The sequence below is a fragment of the Pisolithus orientalis genome, assembly GCF_024613125.1.
Source record: "Pisolithus orientalis strain OTSU chromosome Unknown F5J12scaffold_21, whole genome shotgun sequence".
Lineage (NCBI taxonomy): Eukaryota > Fungi > Basidiomycota > Agaricomycetes > Boletales > Pisolithaceae > Pisolithus > Pisolithus orientalis.
In genome coordinates, this window is record NW_026260802.1 from 462668 (window position 1) to 490038 (window position 27371).

The 27371-nt window shown below is 45.5% G+C and overlaps 3 protein-coding genes across 3 annotated transcripts; 1 reads left to right on the top strand and 2 right to left on the bottom strand.

The window, feature by feature from the left end:
• Window positions 1-1691: 1691 nt before the first annotated feature.
• Window positions 1692-2696, bottom strand: F5J12DRAFT_913905 (uncharacterized protein; the record flags this gene model as incomplete). Its single annotated transcript, XM_051749105.1, has 2 exons — window positions 1692-1999; window positions 2068-2696. 2 exons carry the CDS (start codon window positions 2694-2696, stop codon window positions 1843-1845), a joined length of 786 nt encoding a protein of 261 aa, XP_051598638.1. The 3' UTR covers window positions 1692-1842.
• A 20499-nt stretch (window positions 2697-23195) lies between these two features.
• On the bottom strand, window positions 23196-23799 carry F5J12DRAFT_783902 (uncharacterized protein; the record flags this gene model as incomplete). The annotated part of the gene is made up of 3 exons (XM_051742938.1): window positions 23196-23243; window positions 23434-23565; window positions 23635-23799. The coding sequence occupies 3 exons, from the start codon at window positions 23797-23799 to the stop codon at window positions 23196-23198; spliced, it is 345 nt and encodes a 114-aa protein (XP_051598639.1).
• Window positions 23800-24350: 551 nt separating this feature from the next.
• Window positions 24351-24915, top strand: F5J12DRAFT_686084 (uncharacterized protein; the record flags this gene model as incomplete). Its single annotated transcript, XM_051740311.1, has 2 exons — window positions 24351-24797; window positions 24850-24915. Coding segments are annotated over 2 exons (513 nt in total), but the record flags the coding sequence as incomplete, so codon positions are not given.
• Window positions 24916-27371: the final 2456 nt, after the last annotated feature.

Genomic DNA, 27371 nt, shown 5'->3' on the forward strand with positions numbered 1-27371 from the left:
CTTAGTCATCTTGGACTTTTCCTTTGCTTACTTTCTCATGCTTACTTGTTGCTTGGTAAGGCTGTGCTTCACCTGTGCCACATGTTTGCTCTCATCCAATAGCATAGTTTTCTTGTTTGTTTACTTCTTTCCAGAACATTCTCCCATGGCAGTATGTACCAAACAGTAGGGCAGTATATAAATCCTGTCATTTGTCATAGCCAGTTTCTCTAATCTAGTTCATTTTGAGCTTATCCCTCAATCAACAGGTTCCACTCCCACACTCTCTGGTTTGAAGTAATAGCTAAGAAGACTCTCATCTTTGGTTGCCTCACTTGAACTAGATTCCTACTTCTCCCCTACCACTTCCTACCTGGCACTGAGGGTCAACAGCAGTATAATACTCATAGTGGGCAGTTCTGCCCATAGATTCTTTTTGCCTCCATCATTGTGACTGAGAGCACCCAAGCAATGAAGCCAGTTGGGCAGGCATCTTACCAAGTTTTACCATACATACATACACCTTCCCAAGGTTGAGCTCAGTGAATGCAGGGTGATGCTTGATCAAGAGGGCCTGCAAGGTCCAGAGCAGCTGAGCCATATACAGTCATAGCTCCTGCACAGCAGTGGATGTAGACCAGTAGTCAATGTACTTGCACCCACTGTAGTTTGCATAGTGTGCCTGGCTGGTCTCTCCCTATTTCTAGGAGATTGATCAGGAGAGTGACAGTGAATGAACTATGTGTTTAGAGGTCTTGTACATTATTGGTGAGTAGTACACCTATGTTACCCTTACTTTACCACCATTCCTGCCATTAAGAAAGAAGAGGTCAAGCTTCATCTCCCTCTCAGTCTCCTCCCTGTAAAAAGGGAACTCTCTGCTCTGCACCTTCTTGTGCTCTTTGTCCCTGCTCACCCCACTTCCCCTTCCCCCTCTTGAGTTGTTCCACAAAGTAACTCCAGAACTTCTTTATCCCACACCCTTGCCCCTCTCCTGACCCAAATGAGCTTGGGTTTGTTTTCAATACCCCCTACAACCTCAGGAACTGCTGTTCCATCCACCACCCCCTTTGTTGACCAATCCCACTAGTCAGCAGAAATGGACCCCAGCAACATTCCTCCCCCTATTGACATGGCTGTGGTACAAGCATGGCATTAGCAATGGCATAATAGGGCTGCTCAAAGTTAAATGTGGAAAAAACATGTGAGCAAACTCAAGTGCAGATGAGTTGTGAGTTTGTGGGCAAATATTCAATCTCTGCAGAAAAAGTGAGTGACCTGGAAACAGTAGATGTGTAGATAATGCTACTAATACTCTGATTTAAAATTCAAACTCCACTGAAAAGTGTGTATGCTTATCAACAGAGAGATCTAGCAAGTGATAACAAACTGATAACAAACAAAACAGACATCCATAGTTCACATACTACTACATACTATTGTAGATGCTGAATACAGATGCAGATGTATACATGGGAGGGAGGGGGGGGACAGCAATACAACTAGGTGGGGGGGGAATGGGGATGCATACTAAATGATGATCAGTATTCTGTCATACACTGTTTCAAAGCAGATAAACATTTTGATTGCTAGACAAAGGGCCTTGATCCTCACTGCCAGCTACACCTTTTTGCAAGGTGAGGTTCCAAGCATGAAGTTCCTCCAACCTTGACAGTGAGCTTCATCTTCTCCAACTCTTGAGCTGCCATTGTCTCCTCATGTGTGAACAGCTTGTGTTGCATAGTAAGTTGGTGTTCACAATTGGCTGAGAGAGTGGTGGCCTTCTGGCAAGTCCTCCAGTATCCATACTCCAGTTGGTGATGCTTGACCTCTGACCTATCCTGCTGCACCTGTTGAAATTGCTTAATGAAAGGTTAACAAAGCAGATGCAAGGTCCAAAGAAAGCTTGTCAGCAGGGGTTTCCTGTGCACACTCATGGGATGGCTTTGATGACAGCTTGGAATTGCTATCATCAGAGAGAGCAGTGATGCTGGGGGGGAAGACAATGAGAGACAAAGGGCTGAGAACATATTGGACAAAGTGATGTTGGAGTCAGAGGAGTCATCTGTATTTGGAGTGGAGGCTGACTGGTGTTTAAGGAGGGGTCGATCCTGCTTGAGGCATGGATGTGCTGGCTGAAGTTTTGGACAATGGAATACAAAGGGAGGGGGGTCATCATTCAAGCTGATAGAATTAACTCTGTTAAAAGTAGAAGGGGGAGGAGGGATGATGGTGGATGACTCAGAAAAATTGAAGGATGGTGGGGGGGTGAGCAAAAACCACTCAGAATTAGCAGGGAGGGACAACAGCATCAACCACTTAGATCCAGCAGAGGATGGAGAGGGCAATGGAATAACAGGCAGCAGCAGCTCTTGCTCAGAGAAGAGCAGGGAGGGGGATGGTATGGGAAATGATGGCATCTCGACATGTGAAAAGGGGGGGTTGCTGTCAACATTCATCAGTTCTGAATCATCTGCAAAAAAGTTGTCATTAGTATGAAAATTGTTGCCACCCTCTGCTATTTCACCTTCTTCCAGCTGAGATGAATTCAGTGGGCCTGCAGCAGGATCAACAGAATCTCCAGACAGTAGGTTTGGCCACAGCTTGAAGAGTTCAACTATGTGCCTAGTGAAATCCTGCCCACTATCAGCAGCACTCCAGGTGCTGTTGCACCACCCATGCAATTCTCCCCACCAAGGAAACTCCTTCTCAATCATTGCTGATAACAATCAGTAAACTAATGTGTTTAGGAATGAAGTAGTCACATACTGATTATATTTTTTGTGCTGTTGCTGCTTGTGAGATCCTCATAGGTGCACCTGGCACCTGTCTGCCCAAGTAGTGTGTTCTGTTTTTGGTACTTCATTTTTAAACTGTAATAGTTGAGCAGTGAATTTTTGTTTAAAAGAGATGGACATACACATCAAGCTGACTATGAATTGGAACAGTGAAAACAGCTGGATTGTCTTGAGCAAGGACTTGGGATTCAGGGGACTCATTGACCAAGAAGATCACCTTTGCAATCTCAACATATATCACATTCTTCCTGTGTCACAATTGTTGCTTACTCCTACCTTCCTCTTGAGCATCTTGTGTGGAGTCAGAAAACAACTTCTTCTGCTCTGCTTCATGGGTCCTACACCACTTGATAAGACAATCAGTCCATGCAGCATAAGTCTTCTCCCATATAATGCAAGGGCCCACTGCTTTTGTCACTGATCTGGTGGGTTGTGATGCCAGGGGAGGAGCAGACAGCTCAGACTCCATGGCAGCTATGGACAATGTATTCAACAAGAGCAGTCAGAGTTTGAATACTGATACTCTCAGCTGAAACTCACCACAAACACCTGACAAACACCCAAGGAATTAGCCAAACCTCTAGCAACTTTGAGGTATGCTAATCCATGCAGCAACAGATGGGTGTGCCCCCTGCAGTGCAAACTATCAACTTCAACCCCTTGAAGAGAGGTGTTGCCAATCCAGGCCAGTTCAATGGCTTGGTAGCAAGATATGAGGAGTGGGTGATCAAGATGAGAACCTACTGTAAAGTGGCTGTCCACTGCTATACAAGCCAGGACTGTGTGGCCTTCTGGACTCACATGTCTGGACCCATAGCTGGCAACTATGCACAGATGAGACTAGATTACCATCTGACCAATTGTAACTGGCCAACAATAGATGAGGTGGTGGCCAACCTCAATGCCCACTTCTGGCCATGAACAATGGGGATTGGGCCTGGAAAAAGATGCCGAAAGCAAGGCAGGGATCTGTCCAAATGGACACCTTCTTGGCAGAATTTGGCAGTTGGAAGACCATGGTGAGTGCTTCCAATGATTTGGCAATCCTGTGCCTCAAACAGGCAATCAACCCCCAGGGGCTACAGCTCATGCACCTACAGGGTAAAAGGAAAGATACATACAAGGATTATGTAGTTGAGCTCTGGATGGTGGCTGGTAATTTTGAAAACCACCAGTATATGATGGCCTCCTCTCAGAGAGCATGGCTGCAAAACCAGTCTCATGGTTTCATGACCACAGGTACTCAGCCTGGGGCTGGTGCTCCAATGGAGATAGGTGCCACCCAGTGGAAGGGCAAGGGGAAGGGAACCCCTAAGGATAATTCCCATATTACCTGTTTTGGATGTGGCCAGAAGGGCCATTACTGTAACAAGTGCCAGGGTCAGGCACAACCACAAGGATGCCTGGTGTGAGTCAAAGTGTGGAAAGCTGCTGTGAATCAACCAACACCAAAGACAAATAATGTGTGAGTGGTGGTGTACCTCTGCAGAACTAGGAGGGCAGAAAGAATCCAATGTGGGGGAATTTCAAAGGCAGGTGCTCCTAGCACAAGTCATCAATCAGTTATGCAGGAGAAGATGGATGAGGGATGACTGCAAGGGGGATACTGAGTAGAGTGATGATCTTCAATGGGACATGCTCCTGGCACAAGTCAATGACAAGTTACACAGGAGTAGGTGAATGAATGAAGACTTGATTGGGGATGCTGAATAGGGGGAAGGTTTTCAGCCAAAAGGACTCCTGGCACAAGTCAATGTTGAGTGACATGGGAGTGGGAGGATGACTAATCAAATGTGCTGACTAAGCACAGATGACAATGCAGACAATGAATGGAGGTAAATAGACCCCTAATGGAGCCTCAACTACCAAGGATACAAATGATGACAGATAGACTCTTCTGAATGAGCCTCAACTGTTGATGATGAGTTAGGTCTGAGGTGAATTGAACTGATTCCTGAGTGACTTCTTGATTGCTTTTTTTTTTAGCTAAGTACAGGGGGTTTATATACTGTGGGGGGAGTGCAGCCTATGAGAAATGAGGTACAAATGCTTGGAAAGTAATGAGTAAGGACTGTAAGCAATGAGTAATCATGATGAATAAGCAAGAAATGAAAAGTAAGCAAGCAAAGAGGATTGGTAAGTATTGACAACAAATGAATCAAGGACAGTCAAAATATCACAGTATGAGTCAGAACCTGAGTAAGTGCACTGATATCACATTAGGGGGTGGCAATGCATGTTAGATCTTGGTGAAGACATTACTAGACCCAAAGATGGGATGACAGATGGACAATGTTTCCAGATAGGGAAGTATTAATTCCAGAAATGGATGGCATGAGTCAGGTGTCAAAGGGCTAGGGTGTTGGGGGTCTGTGGGGCAATGGGAGCATAGGCAATCATGTCTCCCACCTACTTGTCCTCTCAGTGAAGTCAATAACAGCTTTGGGGCTGTGGTGGAGGAGAGGGAGAAGGGGGGGAGGGGGGACATCTTCTGCTGGGTCTTGCAGTAAAAAGGCAAGATGCATGTCATACTTGTCATGGATGTGATCAGGGAGGCTGGAGAACAGTAGATTATACTGCAGCTGTCACAATGTGGGGAGAATGATGGATGAGATTGGAATAAAGACATTGCAGGGAGCAGGGAGGAAGGATCCATATGCTTGATCAAGTAGGGGAACCAAAATGACCACATAAGACCTTTGTAACTGAGTGACAGACCTGAGGTGACCAAAGAACATCCTTCTGGAAGTCATACTGACAAGCAGAACACACTGACCAAGCTGCATGGGATGGTATGGGGCTGATGACAATGGAATGAACCAGGGGGGTTCAGGACAGAAGCTGGTGGGAACACATGGCAGATATACATAGCCACTGTCTCTGACAAAGGAGACAAGTGAGATGATCAACAAAAAGGCAGCCATATCTGATGGACTTAGCAAAATGAGCATCTGATGGATGGAGTGCTGTAGAAATGCATAGGGTGTGAAGATCCTTTCCCAACTCAGAAGGCAGCATCACATGGCTGAGCACTTTAAGTGAGTGTGAGAATGGAGTCAATATCTTTGGAAATGGTGGAGATATGATGCAAACCAGAATGCTGTACTCAAGTGCTAAAAACTTTTGATGGGTACTTGACTTGCTTCCTCTTTTCTCTTTAGCACTGATGACTCATTCTTGTGCAAAGGATGACTGCTCACATCCAGCAGCCACACAAACCATGGGAGTTTCATAACATTCCAATTCCCCCTGGCATATGAGAACATGTCATACAGCTTCTTTGGGAGAAGATTGCCACTGGTCTCTATGAGCCAGCCAGTCATCCTATCACTCCAAATGGTTTTGTGTTATGAAAAAGAATGGCAAGATCCACATTGTCCATGATCTACAGCCTCTGAATAAGGTTACAATTCAAGACACCAGTGTTCCACTAATATTGGATGACTTTGTGGAGGCATTTGCTGGTCATCAATGCTACACCATCTTTGATCTATTTTCAGGATTTGATGCATGCCAACTCCATCCCAATAGCCAAGATCTGACATCCTTCATGATGCCTCTTGGCTTACTGCACCATGCTGCCATGCCTCAAGGCTACACCAACTCACCATCAGAATTTCAGAATTGTACAGCTTTCATTCTACAGGATGAAATCCCCCATGTTGCCAATGTTTTCATGGGAACATGCTGTAGATGTGCATAGAGTCATGCATTGGTTTGCTCATGCCAGCAGAATGTTCTCTGGCATAAAGTCTCAGATCTGCCAGCCCTGTGTTATCATTCTTGGTCAAGCATGCCATCCTCATGGTTGCTCTCCTGATGACCACAAGGTGAAGAAGGTTGTCAACCCTTGACAGGCAGGTCATTGATGAAAACATTGGCAACATGGGGGATTTCATCCTGTAGAATGAAAGCTGTACAATTCTGAAATTCTGATGGTGAGTTGGTGTAGCCTTGAGGCATGGCAGCATGGTGCAGTAAGCCAAGAGGCATCATGAAGGATGTCAGATCTTGGCTATTGGGATGGAGTTGGCATGCATCAAATCCTGAAAATAGATCAAAGATGGTGTAGCATTGATGACCAGCAAATGCCTCCACAAAGTCATCCAATATTAGTGGAACACTGGTGTCTTGAATTGTAACCTTATTCAGAGGCTGTAGATCATGGACAATGTGGATCTTGCCATTCTTTTTCATAACACAAAACCATTTGGAGTGATAGGATGACTGGCTGGCTCATAGAGACCAGTGGCAATCTTCTCCCAAAGAAGCTGTATGACATGTTCTCATATGCCAGGGGGAATTGGAATGTTATGAAACTCCCATGGTTTGTGTGGCAGCACCAGGATGATGTAAGGTAAAAAGTAGTCAGAACAGAAGTTTCCTCTCTCTGACTCATCAAATGCCAAGGCACACTCATTAAGCTTCATCACATGCAAAAAAAGTTTTTCCTCTTCTGGCCATAGAAAGCCATCAGTGTTAATCTTCATGGAAGCAAGGTGCTCTTGAGTCAGCTTCCTTGTGGGAACAAAGACAGGAGGGTGATGAGTGAGAGGTGTGAGTGATGTGAGGGGGTCTTCTGGAAACTGGCAATGGACTTGAGCATCTTCTGGATAGACTCCAGGCACTGGCTTGACTTTATGATCAATGTGCTTGTATGCTCCATACACTGGCTGACCTGTTTCATCAGCTGTGTCTTCTGTATCTGTAAGAAGGCTTTTTCTAAATCATAGCAAATCAAGAAAATCAGATAAAGAATAGCAAAAGTGAAGCTGCTTTTCAGTTTTCTGAGTAGGAAGTGGATCTGGTGCTTTCAAAGGATTAGATAACAAAGAAGAGAAAACATCATGATAAAAAGAGTAAAGAGAGCTTTGGAAATATGAAACCAAAGGAAGCATAGTAAGTGATGTTACAGGAGTATCTGAGTGAAAAAATGTCTGTGGGTTTAGGAGTTTAATGACTTCTCAGTCAAAGTGAGCAGACAAAGAACAAGAAAAACTATAAGTACAAGAGAGGACATACAAATCAATCTTCAAAGAGCTGGAGAAATAACTGATGGGATATGGGAGAAAGTGGACAAACACATCTGAGAAGATCATTGGACTTTTCTGCAGTTGAATCTGAAGACATGGAGGCAGGAAAGTGCTCTGGATATGAAAATACTTCAAAAGGGGGAGGATGCACTGAGGCTGAGACAAAACTGACTGCCCTAGCATGGATATGAAGACTGGACTCTTGGAATAAGTTTGGATCCTCTTCATCCACATCACCTGAGTGGTCTTCTGCAGCTTCTTGCAAATGAGTGATCCATCCAGTAGGGGTATGATGCATGACAACATTGCTGTATGGTTCTGGCATGGCAACTGATTCTTCACTAACATTAGATGCAGTATGGGGAGCTGAGGGTATCAATGACATAGGAGGAGATGGACTAGATGAATGCTGGTGCCTGCCTAAGTTGTCATCAGGTTGGGCAGACTGAAGCAGGGACAGGTTAGGCAGATAGAAGTGAGAACCAACACTGGTGTTGAACATATCAGAGGCAAGTGGAAAAAGTGTTGTGGGTATATCTGGGGATAGACTGGACAAGTGGTGAGACCTGCACAACTCATCATTGAGTTGCATGGACTAAGAATCATGATGCATATCCAAGGATGAACTAGACAACTGCACATGACTGCACAAGTTGTCATTGAGTTGTGCAGACTGATGAAGGATGGAAGGACCAGGCATATGCAGACTTGTGCACAAGTCATCATTGAGTTGTGCAGACTGATGAAGGACAGAAGTATTGGACATCTGTGGATCCCTGCACAAGTTGTTGTTGAGTTGCACAGACTGAGAGTCATGGCAAGCATTATGGGCAGTAGAGGCAACTGAGCTGAAATATGGAGTATTGAAGATGGAGAATGTAGCTTCAGAGTCTGGAGTCACAGCGTCTCTACAGAACAGAAGTGAAGCCTGGTGGGAACCTTCAGTAGGCTCTTCCTGAATGATAACTGGATCTGGGGATGGGGGAGAGGGAGTCTGAGGTGGAGCAGTAATGCCATTGGAAAGTACACATGAGGCAGGTAGACTCGAGTCAGACAGCAGGTCTGGAGGTGGAGTTGCATTGCTCTGAGTGGGAGATGCCTGAGGGAGAAGATGAGGATAGAATCTGACATAAGCAGAACCTTCAAGCTCATGGTAATGCTCAAGTGGGGCAGGAACCTGTTGGACTAAGCAGGTATGCAGCACAAGGAAGTGCTGGAAGTAGACTCCAGATTCATCAGTACCTCTTTCTCCAGCAAGTGCATGGTTTGAGTTGGGATAAAGGGGGGATAGATGGGGAGTGTGATGAGTAAGGCTGGTAAGAAGTGAGATGAGTGACTGGCACTCTTCTCTCCTGATCTGGTGATGAATCTGGGCAAGGGTAGGATTATCCTCCAATCCACTTGTGTCAGCAGACTGTAACTCTTGGGTAAGCTGATTCACAAACTCTGAAGGAAATGGACTTGTAGGAGGTGGGAATGCTTGGAGAGGAATGGGATGGAATGCAGGAAAGGTTGAGGCAACATTGAACCCATCTAGGGGTGACTCAGGATATAGCAGAGTGGAATCAAGTGACTGAGTGGGTGACTGTGAAGTTGATGGGGGTGGAGCAAAGACTGTGGGCAAAACATGATGAGGGGTACCAACTGCTACATCTCTCATAAGTTCATTGGCATCTTGCTGAGGATGGGCAGGCTCTAGAGTCGCCATAAGTGTATCTGCAACAGACCCAAGCTGACCTTCAGTAACACACATCTCCAGGGGGCGATCTGGATTGCTCCAAAGACAACATAAGTTCCAGACTCTCTTTCAACAATGCTAACTGAATTGCCAAGGGCCCAAGGATGACCAAGGAGGAGATCAAAGCCTGCATTAGTGTCTAGGGCAACAAATAGATTGGTCCAGGTCTTGGCAGCACTGCAGAAAAGAGGGACATCTTGTACTAGGCCTTTCAGTGTCAAGACACTTCCTTTTGCATCTTGCATATTGATGACTTGTGACATATTGATGGGCATGTGAATGACTGACTTGGCTATGCCAGCAAGAACAACATTGAGGGTAGATCCAGAGTTGATGACACCTGTTGCATGTCAGCCATTGCAAATCAGATTGATGGTGATCAGGGGGCTAGATGTCAATGCCAAGTAGGAGGCTGCAGGAGGAGTTCCTTCAACAGCTGTAACAGACTTGACAGGCTGAGCTAGTGGCTGTCTCTTGAATTGCATAAGCTCCTGAAGGTGCTGGGAAACATCCCTAGATGAACCAATGTCCTCCCCAACAGATACAGTCAAGGGGGTAGAAAGAATGCACTCTACAATGGCTTTGGAGTTGGCAGACTGTGAAAGTGATGAAGACAGGGAAGTGGTAGGAGGGGGCTTGGACTTCTTAGACTTGTCTGCAGAATTGGTGACCTGTCCAGATGGCCTTAGGACAGAGGCATCTTCCATGATAGCATCATTTCTAGTTCCATCAAAGGCAGAGGGATGGACATCAACTGGCATGAAGGCAGGAGCAAGTGGTGCTTTCTGGGGAACAGGGACAGATGAGGATGAAGGCTTTGGCTCTTGACTCTCTTTCTCCTTTCCATGCAAATGAGGTGGGATAAGGACACTGTCAAAGACAGCCTTTCTCTTCTCTTTGGTAATCTTGTTGGAGTGATCCACTGCAGCAACAAGGGGTTCTTCTGCCAACTCATAGATCTTGGCACTAGAATCTTCTTCAGCCTCTTCATGGATAACAAAGCAAACTGCATTGGCAGGCTGAGCAGCAGCTAGAGTGTGCTCATAGGCTTGAAGGATAGTTTCTTCTCCATTGTGGTAAATGCACTGCCCATTAGGGTAGATGACCCAATGGTTTTCATCACATGCCAAGGAACCCTTCTGAATGAGATCATTGATTGTTTGACAACTCTCAACACTATGACCTTCAACACCACAGCCATAACAAGTGATGATCCTCCTAGCAGGACAAGTCTGAGATGATGAAGTAGCAGGAGAGGCAGTAGATGCAGGAGTAGATGCAGGAGCAGGACAATGGGATGGGGCATGAAGGACCTTTGCAGCATCAGGATCCATCTTAATGGCTCAATAGTAGAGGAGTGAATAGTCTGGGTCATTGAGTGACATGCAAGAGAGAGACTTGATCAGAGTCTCGGCCTCGCCTTGCTTATGAACAGTAGGGCCTTCTTTCTCCAAATTTTCAAGGGTTCTTCTAGCTTCATGGGAAGGGAGCAAAGGGTGAACACTGTCATCTCTTCCATCTGAGTGATGAGAAGTGCTAGGCTGGGCCTGAGGAGCAGGGGCAGTATGAGGGCCAAGGAAATCAAGGTCATCTGCATCAAAGCAATTGCAGTGAAGGAGCTCTTCAGCAGACTGGCATACAGTACATCATCATATGGGAAGGGCTTGCTGATATCAAGGTTGGGATCTTTTGACCTGAGACAGCTCTCAACCAAGCCACAAAAGACTGGGAACAAACCAGCCCAAAAGTAGTGATTATATTCATCAACTGATATCCTTCCTTTGTTCTTCAACCAACCTCCAATGTGAATGAAGCCACAGTTGTAAGCCCTAAAGTCTTGAAGTGTCATGATGGGCTGTAACCTAGACTCCAAAGCAAAGCTCTTGGGATGCCTTTCAAAGAACCTTTCATCTGATAGATCAGCATCAAAGTACTTGAGGAGATCAGCCTTCAAGTTAGCCCAGTTAGGAGTGTAGTAATGAGCCATTCCTTCAATAATCTCCCTAACACAAGCATTGCAGTACTGGAGGATTGACTTGACCATTTCCTGGTCAGATGTGACATTGTGGTAGGCACAGAGGCATTCATAGTGGTCCAAGAAGGAGCAAACATGAGTATGGTCTCCTTGGAAGAGTTCAGGGGCAGACTTTATGCCAAGCAAGGGCATAGTGAGGACAGAATGAGCAGGGGGAGCAGCCATAGGTACTGGAGCTGCTGATGATGCAGGAGGATAGATGGTGGGAAGGGTGATGGCATTGTAGTGGGATATCAGATGGATTTTAGACACAAGATTCAATGGGATGAGTGAGCAGGATTCTTCTTGATCCAGGAATAACCACCCCCTCACAGTAGGCTCCATATGTGAGTCAAAGTGTGGAAAGGTGGTGTAAACCAACCAAATCCAACACCAAAGGCAAATGTGTGCAAGTGGTGGTTTGCCTCCATGGTACCTGGAGGGCAGAAAAATCCAAAGTGTGGGGAGTTTCAATGGCAGGTGCTCCTAGCACAAGTCAATGACAAGTTACACAGGAGAAGGTGAATGCAGGCTAGAGTAATGAACTTTGATGGGATGCACTCCTGGTACAAGTCCATGACAATTTATGCAGGAGTAGATGAATGAATATGGACTTGATAGGGGGTGCTGAACTGAGTGAAGGTATTCAGCCAAAAGGAGTCCTGGCACAAGTTGATGATGAGTTACACAGGAGTGGATTGATGACTAATCAAATGTGCTGACTAAGCACAGATGACACTTCAGATGATGAAAGGATGTAGATAGACCCTTCCAAATGAGCCTCAACTACCAGGGATACAAATGAAGACAGATAAATTCTTCCAAATGAGCCTCAACTGTTGATGACAAGTTAGGACTGAGATGAACTGAACTGATTCCTGAGTGACTTCTTGATTTTTTTTTTGTAGCTAAGTACAGGGGGTTTATATACTGTGGAGGGAGTGCAGCCTATGACAAACAAGGCACCAATGCTTGGAAAGTAATGAGTAAGGACTGTAAGCAATGAGTAATCATGATGAGTAAGCAAGAAATGATAAGTAAGCAAGCAAAGAGGATTAGTAAGCATTGGCAACAATGAGTCAAGGACAGTCAAAACATCACAGTATGAGTCAAAGAAGGTCAGCATCTGAGTAAGTGCACTGGTATCACATTAGGGGGTGGCAATGCATGTCAGATCTCAGTGGAGACATCACTAGATCCAAAGATGGGATGACAGATGTGCAGTGTTTCCAGATAGGGAAGTATTAATTTGAGAAAAGGATGGCATGAGTCAGGTGTCAAAGGGCTAGGGCATTGGGGGTCTGTGTGGCAATGGGAGCATAGGCAATCACATCTCCCACCCATTCATCCTCACAGCAAAGTTAATTAAAGCTTCATGAACAGGGCTCTGATGGAGGAGAGGGAGAAGGGGGGACATCTTCTGCTGGGTCTTGCAGTAAAAAGGCAAGATGCATGTCATACTCATCATGGATGCAATCAGGGAGGCTGGAGAACAATAGATTATACTGCAGCTGCTGCAATGTGGGGAGAATGATGGACAAGATTGGGAAAAAAGACATTGCAGGGAGAAGGGAGAAAGGATCTGCATGCTTCATCAGGTGGGGAGACCAAAACAACCACATAAGACCTTTGTAACTGAGTGACAGACCTGAGGTGACCAAAGAACATCCTTCTGGAAGTCATACTGACAAGCAGAACACACTGACCAAGCTGCATGGGATGGTATGGGGCTGATGACAATGGAATGAACCAGGGGGGTTCAGGACAGAAGCTGGTGGGAACACATGGCAGATATACATAGCCACTGTCTCTGGCAAAGGAGACAAGTGAGATGATCAACAAAGAGGCAGCCATATCTGATGGACTTAGCAAAATGAGCATCTGATGGATGGAGTGCTGTAGAAATGCATAGGGTGTGAGGATCCTTTCCAAACTCAGAAGGCAGCATTACATGGCTGAGCACTTTAAGCAAGTGTGAAAATGGAGTCAATATCTTTGGAAATGGTGGAGATATGATGAAACCAGAATGCCATGATGCTAAAAACTTTTGATGGGCACTTGACTCACTTGCTCTTTTCTCTTTAGCACTGATGACTCATTCTTGTGTGAAGGATGACTGCTCACATCCAGCAGTCTTTCTACACATGAGGGCTTTAGTCTTCATCTGCATAGCATGGCATGCAACTCATCAACAAGTTGGGAAGAGTCAGCCATATCCATGTCCACAACACCTTGGGTGAGTGAAGCATACTACATGCATGCCAACATACATCAGTCAGTCCACATTCCTATGTGTCAATCACCACAGATGGAGGACCCTACTACCCACACCAGTTGCAACTGGAGAACTATTAATTTGATGCTGCAAAATTTAATGTAAAATTTAGTAGGCAATGCAGATCTCATATTTTATTAGGATATGCTGGATCTCACACTTCAGACAGGCAGAATTTCAGAGATTTTGCAGATGGGAGGGTTCTCAGATATGGAGCAGATGGGCAGGAGCTCAGAGCTAGAGGGTGCTTATCATATCAGAAACTGCAACAAAATCAAAACCATGCATTGACAAGATTGGCATATTTCCAAATATTTTCAATGCAGTAGTTGACCTGCTCCTTGATATGGCCATCAAGATGGTCTGCAATTGGCACCTCAGGCAATGGTCATAAGCCCTGGGCAATCATCAACTATTTTCAGTGAAAAGTATAAGTGGCATACCTTAAAAAAATCCCAGGCCATGGAAAACAACCCCTTTCCTTGTAATCCTTGGGAATCTGCTTGGTATTCCCCTGAACAATATAGCCACCAAGGGGATGTAAAGCCAGAATGGGGATCAGCTGCATGGGGGGGTGGGATGATGGCACTGATATTGTCAATGATGCAAAATGCACTAATGGGAATTAGCTGCATTTGATGGCAGAAGCTAACCTCATCATGTTGGTGTCTGAGGTATGCATGGTAGCAGGCTGGGAGGGGAGGAGTATAACTTGTGCATGACACTGTCACCAGAATCAAGCTATTAAGCTAATTCTGAAGGAACATGTATCAGTCCTGCATTGTGAAAAATTGATGCAAAGCCTACCAAGTCCATTGCCAGGTTCACAAACCAATGCACAGGCCTTCCCATGATATCAGCAGTCTGCTTCAGATGTACAGAGGCCACCTTGATCCAGCACTCCAAGTAGAGGATACCCATCTCTACCACAGACTGGTGAGATGGGTGTGATTGGCCACCAATGAATGGCTCAGGACAATTTTCAAAGGTGGAATGCAGATATTGGATGACTTCCATCAAATCGAGCATATTAACAAGTCAAGGGCCCTGACAGGCTGTGCCATACTGGTTCCTTGCAGCTGTGCCCAATTCTCTTGAAATGGCATTTGCAGCCTTGCACAAGGTGCCTATCAAGGGTGGGATCAAACAGCACATTGCTGGAAGTGGTGTTTCTGCAGTAGCAAGATACTGTAGCATGTAAGGCCCACAGAACTAAAATTATCAAGGTCAACAGTGTATCAGCTTAAACTCATGCCCATACCTTGATGGCAACATGGAACAGGTGCCAATCCCCATTGTTCCATTTGAAGAGATTGCTCTTTAGATGGAAGTTCACCTACTTAAATGATGGATATCACTGATCATGATTGGAATTCAAGAAATAATCACCATTGCATATTTCTTCAAAAAGATCCCTCATCTCTGATCATTCAGCCATGCCAAAAGTCAGAGGGTTGTCACCATTGTCCTCATCTGCTGCCAAGTCAAAGATTTGACAGGTACATTTGGAACAAGTGGGGGAGGTGTCAGTTCCCTCATATCCTGCAATTCAACATGCAGGTTAGCTGCAGAATCAGGTCAAGGAGACCCATCCCTTGGATTTGATGATTTGTGGGTGATGGGTGGAGGCAATGGTTCCTGTGCATTCTGGAAGTCTGCCAGCAAATAAAATTGCATACTGACATCTTGTGCAGGTCTTGAGAACTCATCCATCCTGTTTAATTGTGCATGGGTTACTGGAGGTGGTGATGGTTCCCACACATTCTGCAATTGTGCAAATAAATCCATGTTCATACCATCTTCTGGGAGAGTGGTTGGTTCCTGTTCATTCAGGAACCAATTCATCAAGTTGTACATATGAATCTGTTACTACAAAATTGGTTTGTTTGTTAGCTTGAAGGGCAATTGTGCCAACTCACCACCTGCGATTCAGGAGTGGTTGGCTCCCTTTCATGGAGGAAGCAATCCAGCAAGTTTTTGGATGAATCTATTGCCAAAAGACATTTATTGTTAAGCTTGGAGAGAAATCATACCCACTCACCAGCTGCAATATCCATGTTCAACCCAGCCATGTCTGCCCTTCCACTTGAGACAATTGGCAGAGGGGTTGGCTCATGCAACCCATACAGTTGTAGTAGCATCTCCTTCAGATTTTCAGATTGTGTCACACATGATCTAGATTTCCTCAGCTCAATTGGTCTTACAGTAGCTGTGGATGGCTTAGGTTGCTGGATCCAACAATGATGACAACCTCACCTTGATGACAGAAACAAACTTGGCAGGACTGTTGGGCAGACATATTCAACAATGGTGGGTTCACAGATAGCTCAACAATCAATCAAAATTTAAACTTGTAGGAACAATAGTGAGAGTGTCATTCACACTGTGGGAAGCAAGGTTGGACAATGGCAGATGTGGCCATATTTGGTTCAGGAAGGTTGGACAATGGTGGACATAGCCAGATTTTTGGGAAAAGCAATTCATGGGAGACTGAGCAGCAATAGCCCCCTACATAGATAGCTACCAGTCACATCCACATGGCCAATAAGTAGACCTGTCCCATGCAACTCTCCTGCTCAATTGTCCTGCTCAACTATCCATCTCCCCAGATATCAAAGACAACTCTCACAACCATCATGGTGTCATTAGCTACCATACATGACACAAACTTGTATCCAATGTCTCACACTAGGCCATGCCAGTTAATACAAAATTGTTTGTTCCCTGGACAAGGATAACTTCCAACTACTTCTGCTTCCAATTGCTGCCTGTTTTCTTCTGCAATCTCTTTGCATCAGGAGAAGGTGCATCTGCATCAGGCCTTGCAGGGGTCTTTCTGATGCAAGGTGACTTCCAGGTACTCCCAGAGACACCCTGTTTCACATTTGCAGATGCTGCATTGGTAGCTGCAGATCCATTATTGTTGGACTTGGCTGAGTATTTTGTGCCAGGTTGATGTAGATTTATGTCTGGCTCACTTGATTCTGACAGAGCCTGCTTGACACACAGTGAAAACTTGTTAGTCATAACTGCTGATTCAACATGACCAAACTTGCCTTGTGTGTGCACTTCAGGGCAGATTTCAGCTGTCTGCCTTTCATCAGCTCATTGACCCCTCATCAGTTGGGTTGTCAGTGAAAGGAACACTCCAATCCATCTTCATCTGTGTATTCTGAGTAGTCCTGTAGTTCAGTTGTGTACTCACTCCCTGAGTCCAGATCAGGCTTTGCAGTGGAATACAAGTTATAGTGGGAAGCTCACTATTCTGGGATGTTGCTGATTTCTTTGAATTGGATAGGGGTGGGCAAAGAAATGTCTTCATCAGCTTCATCATCAGAATTGTGGCCATTGCTTTCCCACCCATTGTTGTCAGTTAGTGCTTTATTTCATGGATGCTGCACTGGGGTCTTTGCATGGGCTGGATGTGCAGAGGGCCACTTACTATGGGAACCATCAGCTGGTGGGGGCTTTAAACAGGAATGATAAGGGATTAGTGTCTTGGCATGGTTTTGCCTCCCACCAGATACCTGAAGACTAGAATTGCATTAGCACTGATGTGTCTGCCATGAATGTCACACATGGCACACCTTTTCAGGGGAGGGATGATCTGTTCCAACATTGCTAACCTCAGCCTCATCACTATTGTCTGAACTGTCATCTGCCATATCATCCACACTATCATCCACCACTCCATCTTCCTGCACTTTACCCTTGCCCTTGACATTTTTCCTTCTAGGATTCATTTCTCATTCAGGGGCAGGTGTCTTTCAGTATTTCTGCTCCCTCACAACCTGGAGGGGTACTAAAGTTCTATCCACAGGTGACCACAGCTCACCAAATCAATCAATCCATTTCTGAAATCCAAAAACATCATTTGGATGGGATTCCTGTTGCTTATGCCAAAAAGCCAACAGATGGGTTGCTGTTGTTGTCCACATGTGACTTGGGTTGCAGTGAAAGGTAAATCCTTCAGGAAGATGGTGAGCTGCTATCATTTCTACTTGATGATGACTGAAACTCTTGAATGGCACTATTTCTGCATGCTAATCCTGATAGCACTCATCAGAGGTTGAGAAGGACACTAAATACTCTGGCCACTCATGGTAGTGAGCAGTCACAAATCCATGAACTGTTTTTGTAGTTGGTCCTGGCTAAGGCCTGTGATTTCTCCTATCCATATCTCTCCATCAGCATTTTTCACCAAATTCACAGGGTCAACCTTGCCCACCATTGTTGCTTTTGCAGCTGTCTTTTTCTGAGCACATTTGGGACTTGACTTGCCATCATGCTTGGGCAGTGTTCCTGGTTCCTCAAATGTTTCCCCAAGGTAATCTTGCCAGCTTCCTTCCAGTGTGTGGACATCATTGAAGGGGATCCCATCCTTGATTTTGTTATTGAAGTCCATACTCTCATGGCATGAGTCTCACCTAGGACTAGAGGAAAATATGATGGACTCACATGCATGCCTGTATAGTCCCCTCCTCATTTTTCCACCTGGCCATACACACTATGTGCATTCCACAATACCTCCACATCTCCATTGCAAAGTTTTGGACATACTTGTACCCATACTTGGCTGCATTCCTGGGGACTGGAATAAGTTGAAGACTGGGCAGTTGACCCCATACAATCACACCTTGCTTTTGTCTCTGGCACAGGGCCTTCCTGCCCATTCTACTTTTCTGCTACATCTTCAGCTGCAACCAATTGTTCCTTGGTCAGGTCATCCTGAATAGAAGCTGTCAACACATTCTGGTACTGTTGGATCTGCTTGGTGCCATGAGTTTTGCCTTCTTCTACTTTCATTTTTGCAAGCTTCTCCTGTATTTGCACTTGGTACAATTTGCAGACCACTGCCTGCACAGAGTATTTGTAACTGGATCTAAGGTAATGTGGGGCTTCTTTGAATGGAGAGGCTTTTTCAACCAATCTTGTATTAGTTACAAGGGTGCTTTGAATTGTGAGCATCCACATCAGAACTTTTAGAGCATACCTTGCACTTGGTCTGGACTTCACTCTCTCTCAACTCCTTGTTCCTGTCCAATCCCTGCACCTCCTCCCATATGGATAGTAGGACTGCAGGCTTCTTCTTCTTCCCTGCTTGCCTCCATTCCTGGTGTCAGTGTCCAAGGATCTCCAACTCTTCCACTTCAAACATTTCTTCCTCCCTTTCCCCCACATCTGATGGTTCTATATCTTGCTCACCATCAGCATCATCTCTTTCCATCTGGTCACAGGTGTCTGATTCATACTGTGACTCCATGGAGTATGATGTGGTATGATGTATAATGATGTATAATAGAGGGTTGGCTACTAAGTTTTTTCATGCCCTTGTTTGGTCTCAATGCATTTCAGTACTAGTGTGGTCAGGCCAAGGAATTCATTCAGACCTCCATGAAGCAACCAAAATATCCAATCAGGCTGATACCTTTGATGGGATCCCACCCAAAGGCAGATTAGCTCCCAATTTGCATCCAGGCTGTAAGTTAGCTGGCCCAATCATATCCATACTGTTATTGATACCGATCATCTTGTTTCACCTGTGTCAGCTAATATAGCATCCAAATGGTTGGCAGAGTGTGCTGAATGCAAATGGAAGCCCATGAATGCCACTGATATTCAGTTTGTTCCTGGAGAAGGATTTGTAGTTAAATGTTAACTCAATGTAGCCCTGCAGTTTCAGTCCCCCACCCTTGCATTCCACCCTGTACCTGATGGGCAGGTCTGTGGGTAATTCACAGGAGACATCCAGCAGCAAGCTAACCCATTCTCTCACCTTCAGCATGTTTGATCTCCATCATGGATATGTCTGGTATGATATGGGTATGCATATTGTTTGTCTTGAAAGGCTCATGCATCCACAGGCTGAGATGAATGGCAACCAACCATTGTTGAGAAACAGAACAATTATTGCTCACTGCAGATGGTAAATTGGCAATAGTAACTTGTTGAATACTCTTGGTTGCATTTCAATCTGCTGAGAAATATTTATCTGCACATTTGCCAAGGTTCTGCCTATCCAAATACATTGGCTCCTGCATTAGCAGAATGCAAAGTTTTCCCCAAATTGAACCTTGTTTATCTCACACTCCACTCATTCACAAATGTCCCACTTATGGGCATACCTTGGCTGCTACATTAGCATGATGAGAATATTGCTTTGCATTTGCTTCTGATGACCAATGGCTCTCAGACTTGCATCTTGCACAGTCCATTCATTTTGAAGGGTTCCATCTATCAGGACCCATTGAATGCTGTGTATCAGGTCGAAGATGGTCACTAGTCAACCATGCATATCATGCAGGCTGCTCATTTGGAAGGGTTCTGCCTATTGGGATCCACAGAATGCTGTTTTTGCAGGCTGACATCATTCCTTCCATTGTTATCTGTCAAGTCTGGGCCTACTCCAACCAGCTCTGATGCGAAACAAGGTCTGGGGAGAGGTGCAGAAGCAAGTCTGACATGGTCAAATGGAACTCTGACTAGCAGAGGATCAGCAGGAAAGAAGTCCACTGAGGCAGAAGTGGAGCAGAGTGAGGGTGTCAGGTTTAGCTCATGTGCTACCCCCTTGCACAATCCTCAGCCCTTGTATTTCAGAGGAAGAGACCAGATGGAAGATTGGAGATAACTCTGACAGACAGAAGACAGAGAGATATGGAGTAGGAACATAGGTGATATTTGTACTGGAGAACAGCAGAGTACTGTACAGGCTTTTATACTACTACAGAGGTACAGTAACCAGAATTGGAACTGACATACAGAGACTTCTAAATTTTCAAGTAAAAACTTCCTGGATGACAAATAAATGGGAGACAGAGAACATACAATGGGTAACATAGAACAAACCAAAAAGGAAACAGTCTGGGCACTGAACCATGAGGTGCATGTGCTGCAGAGTACCTGACTGCACAATGTCAAGGGGAAGTCTGAGGGCTGGACTGGCATGGGTCACATGACCCACTGGAAGATGGTCCACATGGTCTGACAGCAGTCTGGTACCAAGTCTGACAGTAGTCAGGGTGGAGAAGGCTTGCAAACAACAGAGGACAGGTGGAGTTGGTGCAGAGTGAGTGGGATGACCAGTGGAGTAGGGTGCAGAGTGAGTGGAGACCTAGGATAAATGCATGGTCATGACAGTGCCCCCCCCTTAAGGCTTGAACCCCTGAAGGCTGCATGTACAGCATGAGATCAACATGAGTTGATTATTTGAAACTGTTTGATGCCTCAAGGACAATGGGTTGAGCCACAGTGGAGCTCTGTCAGAGTTCAAAAAACCACTTAAAAACATGTGTTAGGGCACTGAACCTTTGTATCTTTTACCCCCCCATCATCATGTCTGCCCAGCATCAGAGTAAAACCCCCCAGCCAACCCCTGGCCACATCTGTGACTACTCCCAAGTCATGGATGAAGACCTAGTCATCCTCACTGATGACTCCACTGACACTGAGCAGGAGAAGTCTGCAGAGAAGGCATGCCAACAAGAGGAGACTGAGCAGAGGGAGAGGGAGCACAAGGCAGAGTGCAAGGCCAAGTGGCAGAGGGAGGAGAAGGAGTGACTGGAGGTGGAGCAGAGGCAGAGGGAGCAGGAAGAGGCTTGGAGGAAGAAGGCAGTGGAGGAAGAGGCCACAAGACAGAAGGTAGCATCAGAGGAGAGGGCCCAGGCCAGGTGGAATGAGGCCACCCAAAGGTGCATAGCAGTAACACTGAACCAGGCAGAGCTGACACAGGTTTTTTTTTTTTATAGCTTTCGGATTATGTGGTGCAGTGTATGACACCAACCCTGCCCAGAGGGTCCCAGGGGCCTCTCTGGTGATTACTGCGAGCAGGAGGCCCCCCTGTGAGTGGTGTATAACCAGCAAGACAGTGGGGCTATGCAAGGCAAGGACCTGTGCACCCTGCCAAAACAAGAAAAAGGTTTGTAGTTGGGTGTGGGAGGAGGCAGTGGCAGGGCCATCATGGAAGAGGGCAGGTATGGGAAGCTCCTGAGGGGAGAAGAAGAAACAGCTGCAAGGAAAAGGGAAGGAGAAGGCAGCAGAGACAGAGGAAGCAGATGACAAGCACAAGGCAGGCCAGTGATAGTGCATGAGGGCCCCTCAAGGGCCAGAACCTTGCAGTGGGCAGAGTGGGAGTGGGAGCAGTAGCTGCAGGCTGTGGAGAGGCATGTGGAGGCCCATGAGAGGGCCATGATGGCATTTGAGAGGATGGCAGAGGCAGCAGAGCAGATGGCAGAGGCTGCCAAGCAGACAGCCAACAAGTTCAGACCTGTACTGTGCATGGGTGGAGTGGGCAGAAATGAGGAGGAGAGAGGATGTGCATGAGGCCAGGGTGGCTGAAGTTTGAGCACACAGGCAGAGGCTGGAAGAGGCTGCAGTTGGAGGTGGTGGAGGACAAAATCAAAGAGGTGGATGAAGGCACAGAGGGGGACAATGAGGAAGAGGAGGAAGTTGGAGGAGAGCAAGAAGGTGGTGAAGGACAGGAGATGGAGGAGTAGTGTAGATTTTTTTTGACTTGTATATCTTTTTTGTACTACTACAAAAATAGACTTTGTGAATTTTACTTTAATTCTGAGAAGTGAGATGGACAGGTGGAGAAAATTCTGAGGTACTTAGGGGACTTTCAGAAAGGGGTGGAGTTGGTCTGTGGAGGAGGGTTATACATGTGGAGTACTATAGTGGAGGTTGATACAGGCCAGGTTTGTGTGGGTAACATTCATGGAAAGTGGAGATGATGTCAGAGGCATGATCTAGCTCAGTTGCAAGCAACCAAGATGTTTCCTCATTGGTGTTCTCATAACCAGCCCAGTGGACTAGGTACAAGCAGTTGACAGTGGCAGCAATGGCAGTCCTCCTTAGAGTCTAAGTATCTCCAATACTTCATACTCAAGGTCACCATTGACATCAACTGGTGGAGGTAGGAGGTTGTTGTCAGTTAGGGAAGGGATTAGCTGCTGCAGTTTCCAGTTGCAAAACATGCATCAGCAAAACACAAAAATGTGTTAGTAACTCATAGCTTCCCATAGTATTTGCACAATTCCATATTAGTTCAAAGCAATGTCAAGCATCCTAGCAACTCATAGTGCCAGAGTAGACTACACCAGACTTGCCCAAAGTAGTGGCCAGCATCCAAGCAACTCATAGCACCTGAGTAAGCCACACCAGTGATACCAGCAATCCAAAGACCAATAGCTACCTAGCATACAAGGGAACAGACACACCTAGCTAATACAGCAACCTAGATTCCCACTGTAGTAGAGAACTTGGTAGATCTAACTTTGTTCCTATGCATGAAGGCAACAACACACAGACATAACATACAGCATTTTTTGATAAGTACAGGAAAGTAATGGATAGTACTAGTCTAGATGAATGGCAAGTATTCAACTACCAGCATGCTCAATAACTGTGCCTATCAAGATCCAGCATAAGTAAAATAGTGGCCCAAGAGAAAAGAGCGAGCATAGCATACCATTGGACTCAAGAGATGGCTGCAGCTCACTGGCCAGAACACTAATGTCAAAAATAGGCTCCCCCAGTCCATGTTTTTTCATTGCTACACATAATGAGCCAACCTCCATATCTTTTTTGTGGACTCTCACCTCGCTGCTGCCCACCTTGTACTTGTACAACTTGGCCATTGATTCATATTCATGGGTGATGCATGCAGCCAGAGCTTGTTCCACACAAAAGACTTTGCATTGTGTGTGTGCTACATTGAGAAGGAGAAGAGCCTTTTGATTCATGCTGCAGATTGAAAACATATCAATGAGCAGTTATTAGGAAGGAAAAAAAGAACTTACTGTGTGAGTGGACAACTCCAATATTCCATACATCTCAGCTAAGACACCAGTTGTCTCTGCTTTGACCTTGGCACTGCTAGAGGGGCTGTTGCAGGAAGAGAACCCACCATCATGAGGCTTATGGGGCAGTCCTTTGCTGCCTGGGCAATGCTCAACCATGGGCATGGTCAATCCAGCATGAAGGTGTGTGTGATTGAGGTTATAAACAGACATGAGTGACTATGTTCACAAATGGGATGTGATTGGGTAGTATATGACAAATACACTCTGTAGCGATCTGAACAACATCCTGATTCGCACTGAAGTGATAATCACATAACACAGAATCAGCCTGTCTGACCATCTAGAGTATGCCCTGCTGTCCAAGTTGCAGTAAAGGCAGCTTCCAGAGTCACAGCACTGTCGCAATGCACATGAGCCAGCCATCCTCTGGGTGCAATACCTGGGTCAATAACTTAGTCTGCCTTCACGAGTCTCTCCAACCTTCCAGCTTGAACATTCATAACTCTCAACACCCAACACACTTAGAAGTTGTCCCAATGAGCACTGACCCTGATGACTATGCAACTCACAATTACCTGGATTTTGTTCATATGGCATTTGACACATGGGGGCCAACCACAGATGACTTCAAGGGTGCAGCTAAAATGTTTGGACTTGGCCCAATGTTTATGGACAAATTTAATGGCAACTAGTTCAGAAACCTATGGGCATCAAATCTGTACTACCCCTTCAACTCCCACAATGAATGGGAGCTGGCATCATGGTTACTTCATTCAGGCCTGAGCATGAGAGCTATAGACTCTTTCTTGTCATTGTCAATCATAAGCCTGTCCCTATTCTCTCCAAAGATCATTATTGATGTGCACCAGATACAGCTACTAAATATTTCCTTTCATACAGCCAGAGCACTTCATGGGCTGGCTGAGTTACTCCCTGGTGGGCCATGCTGGTGCTCAATGGAGATTACTCCTTTGCAGCCAACCAAACACCCTGTGCACTTGTACTGGTGTGATCCCCTGGAATGCATTGTGTGGCTCCTCAACCACCCTTTGTTCTCTGACCAGCTCAATTTCATTCCAAGGCATGTATACAAAACACCTGAGAAGCTTTGTAGAGTGTATACAGAGTGGATGACCACTGATGATGCTTGGTGTATGCAGGTATGTTTCCACTGCAAGGTATAGATCCTTTTATTCAATTGATGTACCCCAGTCACAGCTTCCAAGCAGAGTGACTCTTCTTGGCATGATACTTTCTTCAGACAAGACAAATATTACTACTTTATGTGGTGGCAGAGTTGCTCATCCACTTCTCATCAGCCTAGCAAATATCAAGATGTCCACATGCCTAAAATTGTCATCCAGCTCATTTATGCTCACTGCTGTAGGGAGTAGTATACTCCCTGAGGCCGAAATAGGGAAGCCAACACCAAAATTCCACCATTACCATCCATGTCTGTTGTCTTCGGAATTATCCCATTTGCCTCATGCATTGCCTTGTGCACCACCTCGCCCATCAAACCTTCGGAGATTCCCTATCCATCAGTAATGCACATCAGTCATTGTCCCAAAATTCTGTGTCAACATCAACCTGACATTTGTCTATCCGGAATTCCACAGTCATGTTGCCTCAACCCTCGCCTCACCATGTAGCCAGGAATCCACACAGATCATCAGTAAAAACTCCAGTTACCCCTCTCATTCCTTTCCCGTGAACCTTTCTCCACAATGTGAGAACCCCTTTCTACCTATGGCCTCTACCCTTCACGTTCCACTCTACAGTACAGTGTACACTCATCCTGTCGGAAGATACCCATCTTTCCCCTTGTCTTTCTCAGTTGTTACCTTACAGTTTGTTTTCACACGTTGCTGTATGGCTTTGACATCTGACATGTCATCCCCTTTATTTTTCGGAGTTTTGCTTCTCCCACCCCACATTTCTCTGATCAGTACCTTACTCTCCATGTACTATATAATTCTGCCTCAATGATGGAAAAATCCCACCCATCTTTTTGGAGTCACAATCTGTGTATTCACAAGTCTAAGTGTTCACAGAGTCATCTGTGTCCTCTGTGGCTATTGCATATCAGCATCTTCTGTGTCTTTCATGTCCTCTGTGTATCTGCATCACCCGTGTCCATCCCCTCCTTTGTGTCCCTGTGTCTAACACATGTCTTACTCATCTCAGAATTACTTCTTCACCTCAAGATCATCACTCGGAATTTCATAACCAAGTCAATTCATACCCAAATTGTCCACAGCCCTGCAGATCGAATTTCTGCACCCTACATTCAACTTCCTAGCTGTCTCTACCATCGCATTATACGTCTCCTTCCTACTCAGCACCCCTTGGGTTGAGCCTAGGGATTTCCCTACAGCTTTCCCCCTATTTGCATGCTACCCAGAGGTAGTGTCCCACATCATTTTGGAGCCCACTGCAAGGGGTCTGTAGATCTGGAAAGGAGATCCTTACGACCCACTCATCAAAGAACTGAACTTGAAGAGCTCCTAGAGCCCTTCCACAGACTATCTATTTCCTCATCAGAAATCTTAATTCCGGTAACTGATCCTAGAGATATTTCAGAGCCACACTTGTCAGACTCAGATCTTGGGTTAGACAAGATCTTCCAGAGCCCAGAGTCCCCAGCATTTTACCCAGCGTTGTGAGTCAAAGTGTGGTTCAGTGGTGAAAACCAACCAAAACCAACACAAAAGACAATGAAAGCAAGTGGTGGTGTGCCTATGCAGTACCTAGATGGTAGAACCTGTTCTTTGGGAGGGTTTTTGCAAGCTACAACACTCAAAGATGAGTGCTGAGGGTTGGGGGTGCTCCTGACAAAAAGGGAGCAAGAATGTGATAGAAAGCCATAGGGTAGACTGCTGTCAGCCTACAGAAGGATGGATGGTGACTTAATTTGATGTCCTAAGCTGTACTGAGCTCAGGGAGGGCTTGGAGCAAAGTATATGGAGGATAGATGATGATAAGCAAAGTAGATGATAGCTAGACCCTTAATAAAGTCTCAACTATTGAAGCTGATGAATGATTTACTGAGAGATGATAAATTGCGAGCAAGAGGGGCTCTCTGATGTCTTCTTTTTTTTTGCTACCTAAGTACAGTGACTTATATACAGTACAGGGGTGTTGCCTATGGAAAACAAGGTGCAAACACTTGGTAAGTGATTGGTAACTGATGAGTAAGGAATGTAAGCAATGGGTAATCGTCTTGGAAAGCATTGGTAAGCATTGGTAAGGATAAGTAAGCCAAAAAGTGAAGAATCAGTAAGCAAAGTCAAAAGATTGGTAAGTATTGGCAATAGGTGAGTCAAAGACAGTCAGAATGTCACAGTATGAGTCAAGTAATGTCAGGAACCAAGAAAGCGCACTGGAATCACATTAAGGGGAGGCTGTGCATGTCACATCTTGAAGAGATTGCTTCTAGGCCAAAGTGGGATGACAGAGAGGCAGCACTGATCTGATGCCAATATAGTACATCCAAAAGTGGACAGGGTGAGTCAGATGTCAACAGGGGTCAAGCTTTGGGGGTCTGTGGGGTGACAGGAGCATAGGGGATCGCAACTTTCCCCCCCAAACCATCCTCTCAGTGAAGCAAATAAAAACTTCATGAATGAGGCTCTGTTGGAAGAGAGGATGAAGGGGGAGCATCTTCTGCTGTATCTTGCAACAAGGAGGCAAGATGTGCATCATACTTGTCATGGATGCGATCAGGGAGAGTG